At 39.6% G+C, this 12,405-nt stretch overlaps 1 protein-coding gene across 2 annotated transcripts in view; it reads right to left on the minus strand.

The window, feature by feature from the left end:
- Positions 1 to 12,405, minus strand: part of LOC118894388 (ubiquitin-conjugating enzyme E2 E2) — a 363,674-nt gene that overhangs the window by 75,661 nt on the left and 275,608 nt on the right. For both annotated transcript variants that reach the window (XM_036850619.1, XM_036850618.1), the window contains exon 4: positions 9,037 to 9,169. In XM_036850619.1, the coding sequence (XP_036706514.1) occupies positions 9,037 to 9,169 (133 nt within the window). The remainder of the gene's footprint in view (positions 1 to 9,036; positions 9,170 to 12,405) is intronic.

The following is a 12,405-nucleotide window of genomic DNA, read 5'->3' on the forward strand; positions in this document are numbered from 1 at the left end:
TTAAATTTATTTTTTCATTTATTTATGTCTTTGATTATGACCCTAGATCAGGATTTGTAGATTCCTTACATAAACCTAAGATATTTCATGTCAAGTTCATTCTTTTCTTTTTTTAAATAAATTTATTTATTTTATTTATTTATTTTTGGCTGTGTTGGGTCTTCATTGCTGTGCGCATGCTTTCTCTAGTTGCGGTGAGCGGGGGCTACTCTTTGTTGCGGTGCGTGGGCTTCTCATTGCGGTGGCTTCTCCTGTTGCAGAGCACGGGCTCTAGGCGTGTGAGCTCAGTAGTTGTGGCTCACGGACTCCAGAGTGCAGGCTCAGTAGTTGTGGCGCACGGGCTTAGTCGCTCCGTGGCATGTGGGATCCTCCCGGACCAGGGCTCAAACCCGTGTCCCCTGCATTGGCAGGCGGATTCTCCACCACTGCGCCACCAGGGAAGCCCGTTTAATTTTTTTAGATTCCACATATAAGTGCTATCATTCAGTACTTGTCTTTATCTCACTTAGCATAATGTTCTCAAGGTCCACCCATGTTGTCACAAATGGGAGGATATTTTCTTTTCTCACAGCTGAATAATATTTTGTTGTTTATATGTATCACATCTTTTTTATCCATTCATCCATTGATGGGCATTTGGGTTGTTTCTGTATTCTGGCTACTGTCAATAATGCTGTGATAAAAATGAGGGTGCATATATCGCGTTGAATTCCTGTTTTCACTTCTTTTGGGTGTATACTTAGAAGTGGAATTGCTGGATTATATGATAAATAAATCCATTTTTAATTTTTTTGAGGAACCTCCATAGCGGGTGGACCTATCTGCATTCCCACCAGATAGGGACCCCTTTTCACCACATCCTCACCAGCACCTGTTGTCTCTTGTCTTTTTTGATTACATCCTTTCTGACAGGTGATAGTTCATTGTGGTTTTGACTTGCATCTCCCTGACGATGGGTGATGTTGAGCATCTTTTTACATGCCTGTTGGCCATCTGTGTATCTTCTTTGGAGAAATGTCTATTTAGTTCTTCTGCCCATTTGTCAATCGGTTTTTTTGTTGTTGTTGTTGTTATTGAATTGACTGAGTTCTTTATATATTTTGGACATTAACCTCTTACTAATATGTGCTTTGCAGAAATATTCTTTCATTTGGTAGGCTGTCTTTTCATTTTGTTACTTGTCTGTTTTGCTGTGCTGAAGCTTGTGGGTTTGATGTGGCCCTATTTGTTGATTTTTGTTGTTGTTTGTGCTTTTGGTGTTGTGCCTCCCAAATTACTGCCAAGACCAGTAAGGACGAGCTTCTTCCCTATGTTTTCCTCTACAAGTTTTAGGGTATCAGGTCTTATGTTTAAATCTTTGATCCATTTTGAGTTGATTTTTCTGAGTGGTGTGAGACAGGGGTCTAATTTCATTGTTCTGTGTGTGTTTCTAGTTTGCCCAGCACCATTAGTTGAAGAGGCTATCCTTTCCCCATTGAGCATTCTTGGATCCCTTGTTGAAATATTAGTTGACCATATAGTTCTGGGATGTCTATTCTGTTCCACTGGTAGATGTGCTGATTTTTGTACCAGTACCTGTTTTTATTACTATGGCTTTGTAGTACAGTTTGAAATCCAGGAGCACGATATCTCCAGTTTTGTTCTTTTTTGGCTATTCAGGATCTTTCATGGTTCTGCCCAAATTTTAGGATTGTTTCTTCTATTTCTGTGAAGAATGCCTTTGACATTGTGATGGGGGCTGCACTGAATCTGTAGATGGCTTTGGGTAGTATGGCCATTTTATCAATATTAATTCTTCTGATCCACGAACATGAGATGTCTTTCCATTTGTCTGTGTCTTCAGTTTCTTTCAGCAAAATTTTATAGTTTTCATTGTACTGATCTTTCACTTCCTTGGATAAATTCATTCCTAAGTATTTCATTGTTTTTGATGCTATTGTGAATGGGATGGTTTTCTTTATTTCTTTTTCAGATGCTTCATCATTAGTGTAAAGGAATGCAATTGATATCTGTATGTTGATTTTGTATCCTGCCACTTTACTGAAATCATTGATTAACTGCAACAATTTTTTGACGAATTCTCTGGGATTTTCTCTATACAGGATCATATCATCAGCAAATAATAACAATTTTACTTCTTCCATTCTGATCTGGATGCCTTTTATTCCTTTGTGTTGCTAACTGCTCTGGCTAGGACTTCTCAGACTATATTGAATAGGAGCGGTGAGAGTGGGCATCCTTGCCTTGTTCATGATTTTAGAGGAAACACTTTCAATTTCTCTCCAATGGGTATAATGTTAGCTGTGGGTCTGTCGTATATGGCCTTTATTATGTTGAGGTGTGTTCCCCTTTTATACCCAGGAAATGACTTCTCCTTTAGCTTAGGGCTAGCAAAATCCAGAAATCAGTATTTACTGTTCCACACAGATTTAATACTGCAGAGTCTGCTAACTAGGAACTCATTGGTGAAGAGCTCCAGGTGCCTCTGGCAAAACTGCAAGGGACTCAGAATCTCTTCGTAGCGTTCTTCCCTCCCTGGATCACCTCTTTCATCTCCCTCCCCAAAACCTGTTTTAGAGAATGATCTAATATAGTGAATTTTTACTAGAGTGTAAAATCCAAGAACAAGTGTGCCTTCTTCCAGGATTTAAGTAATTTAAATTTTCTCTATACCTGGGGAATGAAAGGTTCAGTTGAGAACTGGGTTTGAACTCCAGTTCCGCTACCTACTTCTTATGTGACCTGTGTGCCACGTGACCTCCACGGGCCTCAGTTCTCTGATCTATGAAGTGTGTGTGGGAGGGTAAATGCTGTCTCCACGGCAAAGTTGTATGGATTAAATTAATTCAACGCATTTTTATGGTAGGCCTACTGGATCGCCAGGCATTGTTCTAGGCGCTGGGAATTCAGCAGTGACATAAACATAGACAAGTGCCTGGGCTCGTGGAGCTTACATGCTAACTGGAGAAAGGGAAGCATCACCAAGTCATAAACAGAGAAAAACACAGGATGCCAGGAGGGGGAAGTGCTATGGAGAAAAGCCACGTTTGCAGGTGGGGTAGGGGGAGTTCAGGAGCATAAGGTGGTCGGGGGTTGTCACGTGAGACCTCCCCTGGAAGGTGACACTGAGCAGATACCTGCAGGGAGGAAGGGAGTGTGCCATGTGAACTTCTGGGGGAAGACAGTGCAGGCAGAAGGAAGAGCACATGTCAAGGCTCCAGGGAAGGAGCCTGCTTAGAGTATTTGAACCAAGAGTGACAGCTGGCGATTTCAGCGAGATTCTGTAAGGTCTTGCGTGCTTTTACTTAGTGAGGTGAGAATCACGGAGAGTTTTTAGGCCAAGAATGGACATACTCTGATTCACACTATAAATGGATCATTTGATGCAGGGGTATACACTGCAGGAGGGATAAGGCAGAAGCAGGGAGATCAGATAGGAGACTCCACAATAATCCAGGGGAGGGAAGCAGCTGGTGGAGGCTGGGGCCAGAGTGTTACTACTAGAAAGAGTATCACTAAATGGTTAGATCTGGGTTTAGTCTGAATATTTATTATGAGCTGGTGAGATGGGATCTGGCTAGGCTGTGTGAGAGTCAAGAGTTTAAGCTTTAGCAACTAGAGAAATGGAGTTCCCATACATTGAGGTGGGGAGCACTGAGGGACCTGGATTGGCAGGAGTCGGGTGGGTTGTGTCATCAACAGTTTGGTTTGGGACCTGACCGCTGGGTGTTCAACTGGACGTGTCAAATAGGCAAGCCAATCCGTGTGAAAGCTCCTGACCCATGGCCAGGCTTTATATGAATGCATGAACGCAGGTTAAAAACAAGTAAATTCATGTCACTCCATGACAACTGTGTGCTCTCTCTCCAAGACCAGAGTGAATGAGCAGGCAGTTGGGTTACACATGTAAACCACTGCTCTCCCTGAAAATGCTGGGGGACACTGTCAGCTTTCTTCTTTGAGAAGCGGCAGAAGCAGCAACAACAACAAAAGCAAGTGAATAATAATAACCTAGTTAGAATAAAATTATGGAAATCCCTGATGAACTTGAGTTTCAGATCTCTCTCTGGCTTTCAAATGCTGGGTGTTGTTGCTTCTTGTATAACTAGTTAGCTACTTTATTCACAATTAGCCTCGACCTATCAATTTAAGAAAATGAAAATTTTTAAAATCTAACAGACCTAAATTATCTATTTCATTGTGTGAAAGCAATGAATACCTTTCCTATTAACTGACTTTTCATTAGTAAGCAAACCACAGTTAATTTCATAAAAAACAAAACCAAACCATAAAACATACAGTACACTCTGAAGTGATCTCTAAGTTAAGATTTATTTTAAAATGTATTTGATGCAATTTGTAATGGAAGAACACGCTATATTAAAAAGCTTTTAGAGACTACTAATACTAACGAGCTTTTTTTCTCAAACAAATATGTATGCCTGTAGGTTTTCTGTTTACTTTTTTTAAACATGCTAGGCGCAAATTTTATCATTCCTTTTTGGAAAATACCTACTGGCAGATACTGTCCTGCCATTACCACGAAAACAATGCTTCCCAGTAACAGATATGAGCATCAATATAGCGCATCTCACTGGGGCGTAGGTGGGCCGAGATACTAAAAGTAAACAACAAGCACGTTTGATCCTTCTACCGACCCACTCTTAGATCTACGTAGAAGGTCCACTTATTTATTTATTTTATAAAATATCCAGATCCACAGGGAGACAGAAAAAGCCAATTATGAATAGCCTATGTCTATGTATTTCTACCACAAAAACACAGCTCTGACCTGTTACCTAACAAGACCCCTTATCCTTAGGATGTATGTCATCAGAATCGCTAAGATACGAAACACCAGACACAGTGTGTCACAATCTTTTCAAAGGGTTTTTAGCAGAAAAAAAAAAATACTATAGGAATAAAACATATTCCATTATTTTGCTTCTGAATTTTTCAAGTACACATGAAAATATTTACACATTAGACTATTTAAAAAGTGCTGGTTTTGAGCACAGGAGTAATTATCTATGATATGAGTGTGCAAATGTAATCCCCAATAAGATATAAAACAACTCCTACTTTACAAGTAAATAGACATCTGAATTATAACATTAAAATGTATGTCTACACTGAAAAAGAAATACAGTATTAAAAGACTTTGGGACATACCAGTGATTTATGATGCTTTTCTTTTTTTTTTTTTTTTGATCAAAAATATTTTAAATATTTGAGTATGGTTAAAGGCTTCACAGACAAGGTTATGGGAGTATTATGCTTTTCTTTCTGGCCATATATATACTATTTCTGGATAAAGTTTCACTAAACAGATATTTTCTCAGAGAAAGGACATCATTGGTGGTTAAGTTTTCAACTAAAGACTTGGCATCAGAGACAACTACCAGTATCATACAGACAGACATTCCATGCATTTAGTAAAAGAGGCATAAACATATTGATTAGATAAAAAAATCAGTGGACTAAAAATTGTACTGAGATACAGCATTTGAAAGTACAACTGGTGCTTGACTGATTTAAAACTAGTATACTAAGTGTAATGAACATTTACATACTGCATGAAAAATGTGTTTTGCTTGCCTTCTTAGAAGTTAGGTGACCTCCAGAAGGAATTATTGGAATGGTTCCTCTGAAAGTGTGAGAAGTTAGGTGCTGGAGTGTGGGATACTCAGAAAGTCCCTGTGGCAAGAAGAGATATCCAAGCCACTCCACTGCCCTTTAAGTGACAGATTTGAGCACGACAGTAGTTAAAAGTTCTCAGTAAGGATTCCCAGTCTGAGAGTTTGGGAGAAGGGATCTCATGGATTCAGTGGCACAACAGACTCATTTTATGGTAGATATCTGATAACGATTAGATGGCGAATCAGGTTGATTTGTGAACCTCCGCTCTCATCAACGATTCTCTCTGACACCTACAGCTACCCTGGTTCATTCTTCACAGCACTGGAAAATGCTGCATGAATCAAAGTGTGTGCCTAAGATTATTGGAAAAAGAGCAAAGGATGAAGGCAAAAGAGAAATAAACAAGACTTAATCACAAATATGGACTATTTAGAGTAACAGGAGACTAGAAAGGATGGGCGTGAAACTTCCAAATTATCAGTTAGTCTTTGTTTTAGTGAACAGCTTTCAAGACACTGGCGAACTTTCCCCTTTAGAGTAACACCTCTGTTTACAAAATCCGATTTCCCAAACTGATAAATTATGTGGTGGTAATTTGCTTTGAAAACGTCCCACGGGTTTCTAATAAATGTGCATTTAAATGATAATTTGATTACCAAAGTTTGATTTTTCTTTGTCCTAATAGATTGTCTAATCAAATTCATCCACTGGAAAAAAAAAAAAATTCATCCACTGGAGGGACTTAGTTTTTAGTTTTTTTCTGGCAGTATTCTTGACAGGTTCTAATTCAGCTTTTTTCTTTGAACACTCCCAGGAAAAGGAAGCCTGGTCTCAGAGGCAAAGCTATTCAAACGCAGACTGTCCGGCGATGGGTCAGATTTTCCTCACGTGGAATCGAAATCTGCTTCCCTGTAACTGACACCCTTCTGCTTCTATTTTTGTCCCATCCAGCCATCCAGGAGCAAGTTTAACCCCACACAGTTTCTGAAACATCAGAGAACAGCTATCACATTCCTCCTGGGTCCTATTTTTCCTAGTAAACATCTCCAGGGTAACTATGTATAATTCAGTGGAAAGCACATGGTCCCTGGAGGCCAAGTTCAGTAGATTTTCTGGCTGTATATTATTAGCAAACCTCTCCAAACCTCATCTAAGGCCCCTCCTCTGTGAAAGGGAACATCCCAGCCTTACTAGGGTGTTTCGGAGGAGAGATGGGTTCACACGGCGGACGCCCACTCCAGTGAAGAAACTCAAGAATGCTAATAGCTCTTTCCCTCCCCAGCTTATTCCTGTTTGTCCTCCTGAAAATGAAGAGCTCAGAAGGGCATGAGGCACCCCTGATACCATCCGATGGGTTCAGAGTTCCAGAGATTGTGTGCCTAAAAATATCTCCTTAAGGCTTCGAGAATTTCAAGTTCCCACAGAATTGTACTCAGTCAGAAGGCCACACATTTTATTTATATGACAATAAAGTAAGTCTCTCTTTCCTATCTTGTATCATGATTTCTTTCTGAACTTTCAATGAAATAAATACTATACCTTCAGCCGTTTACATTCCATCTTGTTAGTTTTGGCCGATCCTTTGAGACCATCAAGGAGGCCTTTTCAGAAACGGAATTACTTTATCTGACCTATTAATCCGTTTTCCCTCCTGGGTGTGTTTCATCTCCACATTTCTGTCATGCAGAAGCTGGATAAGCCCACGCATTCTGTGATATGTATGTTTCACAGAACAGACCACACCAGGCTTGTAAGCAGCACAACTGCCTGACCTGAGTTTTCCCTCCTCCTCACCACCTGTGCTTCCGTTACTGATGGGGCTGCAGAGGAAGGTCCTCACGTCACCGGCAGTGCAACAGGTAAAACCAGATGACTTATGGGCTGGTCCAAAGTAGAAGGGAAGACAGAAGGTTCCCCACCCAGTAGAAGGAGAAAATAAAGATCAGTTATACTGGGGCTTCATCACTAAAAACCGACCAAATGCAGCCCTGGGTGTTCCCAGTGCCACCAGCTCTGTCATCTTGGATAAAATGTACTGTGTAATGTAGTGAGGGACAGGGGCTTTGGGGCCAGACTTCCTGGGTTCAATCCTGATATCGTTCGGATTATGCTGGGGAGTTACTTAGTTTCTCTGTGCACGGGTTTCCTATTTGGTAAAATGATAGTTATTACTTTTTGCTTTGATACCAAAACAAGATCCAAACCTCAATGGAAAGAAAGGAAGAAAGGAAGAGAGAGGAAAATAAAAGAGGGGAGGTAGGAGCCAGGGAAGGGGATCACAGGAAGGTGAAGGTCTAGTCTGAGTCTTGCTTTTTAAATTGTTCACTCCAACCGACAACTCAAATAGGTTTTACTTCCCTCTACGTTGAGAAGTTAAGCCAGGTGAAGTAAGAATTCTGCTTGGTGCCCAGCAGACAGAGTCAATGTCCTCTGGGTCTTTTCCTTTCCAAAGTGGAGAATGACTGCTATATTTAGAACAGATAACCAACAAGGACCTACTTTAAAGCACAGGGAACTCTGCTCAATATTCTCTAATAACCTAAATGGGAAAAGAATTTGATGAAGAATAGATACATGCATATGTATAACTGAATCACTTTGCTGTACACCTGAAACTAACACAACATTGCTAATCAAAAATGCTGCAATATAAATTAAAAAGTAAAAAAAAGAATGAATTTAAAGTCGTCAAGTGACCGACTTGCAGGCAGTAGAAAGTTATGTGAAGAAGTCTTAAAGGATATAATCTTGTCTTAAGTAAGTGAAAGTTCGCCCATGTTCTGATGACGCTGCTCTTATACTTTTTCAGTCATTTATATATGGCTTTTCATTAATCCATCATTTTTATTAATGGACTATTATAAATTCTTCTTTATTGCATTTCCCTGACATGATTGCTCAGTCTCTGTGGGTCACACTCTCCACTCTAGCGCATGTGGAATTCACATGGGCAGCTGAGCCCTGGAGGCGTCGAACTCGAAGCTGGCAGCTGGCGCCTGAAGTCTGGCCGTGGTGGGCTCCCTCACCCCCAGGTCAGGTCTGGTTCCCCTGGCTCTACGGCTGGCACCAGCCCACCCTCTGCCCCTGCTTCCACCCGTAACATGCTGTCTTATGTTACACTCAAGCATGTACCACAGAAAGGCGACATGAGGAAGGATGAGAAAAAGCAACGAAGTATGCGTAAAGGGCTGGGGTGAGGGAATAAACAACTTTTCACATTCTGTTTCCATTTACATACAATCAGCCCTGGGAAGCTGCCTGTGCTAAGAGAACAGACATGCATTCCTAGGTATGTACACTGAAGAAGACGTTTATATATATATATACACACACACACACATATATATATATGCAACAATACATATTGCTAAAAATGGATGAATACTTCATACTGACCTTGGGGGGTTTAAATGGATAGTCTGGTGAAAAGGTAATGTCAAGAAAGAACACCCCTCCTTCATAGACAGATCCTGGGGGTCCCAATATAGTTGACCTCCATTCGTAAATGTTGTCTCCTTTGGGTCCAGCACTGAAATAAGACATACAAATGAAATGTGCTTAGAGATTATAATAAAGCTTGGAATTTAAAAAATATCTATTTATGGTAACAATAAATTGAGCCATTCCATAAAAACACACCGAAGTTAATAGATTAATTCTACATAAGAAGTCACTTGTCAATATCATCAGTATTCTATAAATGAAATGTGTTGGTATTACTAAATAAAACAGAACCAAGAAGATTCTGTTTTGCCATTCATAACCCTAAACTTATGAAACTAAAGATTCTAAGGACCGTAGACCAGAGGTAGGAGCACAAATGTTTAATAAAGCATAAAATTATTTCTGAGACCCTGAAAAGGGTGATATAGTGTCAAAAAGATAAATTTTCAAAGCTACAAGGGACACTAGAGAAAAAAAATACTCTAATCCTTTGTTAACTAAGAACACAAAAGAGGTTCATGGAGATCAGTAAATGTTCGTCATTCATAAGACTCAGCTCAAGTATCATTCCCATCTGAATCTTCTTTTGTCTCTCCACCCAAAGATTCCTGGCCAACGCCCACACCCTCCAACTAGTGTGGTCTGTAAAAGATAAGATGCCTCCTTTTGTTTTATACCTGTGTTGTGTAACTGTTTGCTTTTTACATCCCTCCCTGGAAGTTCTTTGAGGAACAGATTTTGCCTTGTCCTCAGTGCCTAGTAAGTAAATGTTTATTGGATGATGATGTTGGGTTAATAGTGAAGCAAGGGAAGCCACATGGCTACTAGCAGCAAACATACGTCCCCCAGCTGCAGAGAAACTCACTGAGGAAAATAAGGCCCACACAAGTCAACTTAACTGTGTTAATTCTCCCAGGGTAACAGAAGGCAAAGTGAGATTATTGTTTAGCTCCAGTATTCCTCTTGCCCCATCAAGCTAATATGTACATCTAACAGCCAGAAATTCCCCTCACACCCTGTAGCAAAGTGGGAAACCCTGTTAAAGTGCTTGGGAAGATTTTATTGCCAACAAAGATTTGTCTTCTTTCTTATTTTGAAATTAGTTCATATCTACAAAAAATTCATTGTTGAGCAGTATATCAAAAAAGCATGCATCTTATCTATGACAAAGGAGGAAAAATATACAATAGGGAAAAGACAGCCTCTTCAATAAATGGCGCTGGGAAAACTGGACAGCTACATGCAAAAGAACCAAACTGGACTACTTTCTCACACCATATACATGATTAAACTCACAATGGATTAAAGACTTAAATGTAAGATCTAAAACCATAAAAATCCTAGAAGAACACAAAAGCAGTACACTCTTTGACATCTAAGATTGACATCTTAGCAATATTTTTTTGTATATGTCTCCTCAGGCTAGGGAAACAAAAGCAAAAATGAACAAATGGGACTACATCAAACTAAAAAGCCTTTGCACAGTGAAGGAAACTATCATCAAAATGAAAAGGCAGCCTACTGAATGGGAGAAGATATTTGTAAATGATACATTCGGTAAGGGGTTAATATCCAAGGTATACAAAGAACCCATACAACTCAATATCAAAAAACATACAACCTATTAAAAAGTGGGCAGAGGACCTGAATAGATATTTCTCCAAAGAAGACATACAGATGGGCAACAAGCACATGAAAAGATGCTCAACATCACTAATCATGAAATGCCAATCAAAACCACAATGAGGGGGCTTCCCTGGTGGCGCAGTGGTTGAGAATCTGCCTGCCAATGCAGGGGACACGGGTTCGAGCCCTGGTCTGGGAAAATCCCGCATGCCGCGGAGCAGCTAGGCCCGTGAGCCACAACTACTGAGCCTGCGCGTCTGGAGCCTGTGCTCCGCAACAAGAGAGGCCGTGACAGTGAGAGGCCCGCGCAACGCGATGAAGAGTAGCCCCCGCTTGCTGCAACTAGAGAAAGCCCTCACACAGAATGAAGACCCAACACAGCCAAAAATAAATAAATAAATAAATAATTAAAAAACAAAAAACCACAATGAGGTATCACCTCACACCTGTCAGAATGGCTATCATCGAAAAGACAACAATTAACAAGTGTTGACGAGGATGTGAACAAAAGGGGAACCCTTGTGTACTGTTGGTGGGAATGTAAATTGGTATAGCCACTATGGAAAACAGCATGGAGATTCCTCAAAAAAGTAAAAATAGAACTACCATACAATCCAGTAATTCCGCTTCTGGGTATTTATCTGAAGAAGTTAAAACAGTAATTTGAAAAGTAACTGAAAAGATATATGCATCCCAGTGTTCACTGCGGCATTAGTTACACTAGCCAAGAGACAAAAAGCAACCTAAGTACCATCGATAGATGAATGGATGAAGAAGATGTGGTACATATATATACACACAATGGAATATTACTGAGCCATAAAAAGTATGAAATCTTGCCATTTGGGACAACATGGATGGACCTTGAGGGTATTATGCTAAGTGAAATAAGTCAGACAGAGAAAGACAAATACCACATCATTTCACTTACATGTGGAATCTAAAAAACAAAACAAAAGAATACATGTAAGAAAACAGAACAGACTCACAGATACAGAGAACAAACAGGTGGTTGCCAGAAGGGAGGAGGGGTTGGTGGATGAGAGAAACAGGTGATGGAGATTAAGAGGTACAAACTTGCAGTTACAAAATAAATGAGTCACAGGTATGAAGTATACAGTCAATAATTATGGAACATTTTTGTATGGTGACACCAAAAATACCCCCCAAAAACCCCAAAATCCAAAAAAGCATGCATCTTAACCAAGTTCAGATTATTCTGGGAATGCAAGGATAGTTTAATAATAGAAAATTATTATTGTAATTTACCTTATAACACATTAAAGTAGAAGAAAATGATAATCTCTACAGGTGCAGAAAAAGCACTCCATAGGTGCTTTTTTATTAAAAATGATAGCTATTTAAGATAAAAACTCCTAGCAAAATTAGAATAGTAAGAAACATTTTTAACCTGATAAAAAGCATATACTAAAACCTCATAGCAACTATATATTCAATGGTAAAATATTAAAGCACACCCTTTAAAAACTGTGGAACATGACAAGGATGCCCACTATATCCATTTCTAATCATTAGTGTACTAGAGCTCATGTTCATCAAGGTATGAAAGACACAGGAAAAAAACCAAAAGATTTATGGATTGGGATGGAAGAAATAAAGCTGTTGGCATTTGCAGTATTTATGTACACAGAAAAAACCTCCCTAAATCGATACACAATTTATTAAATTTAATAA

Source organism: Balaenoptera musculus, chromosome 4 (genome assembly GCF_009873245.2).
Source record: "Balaenoptera musculus isolate JJ_BM4_2016_0621 chromosome 4, mBalMus1.pri.v3, whole genome shotgun sequence".
Lineage (NCBI taxonomy): Eukaryota > Metazoa > Chordata > Mammalia > Artiodactyla > Balaenopteridae > Balaenoptera > Balaenoptera musculus.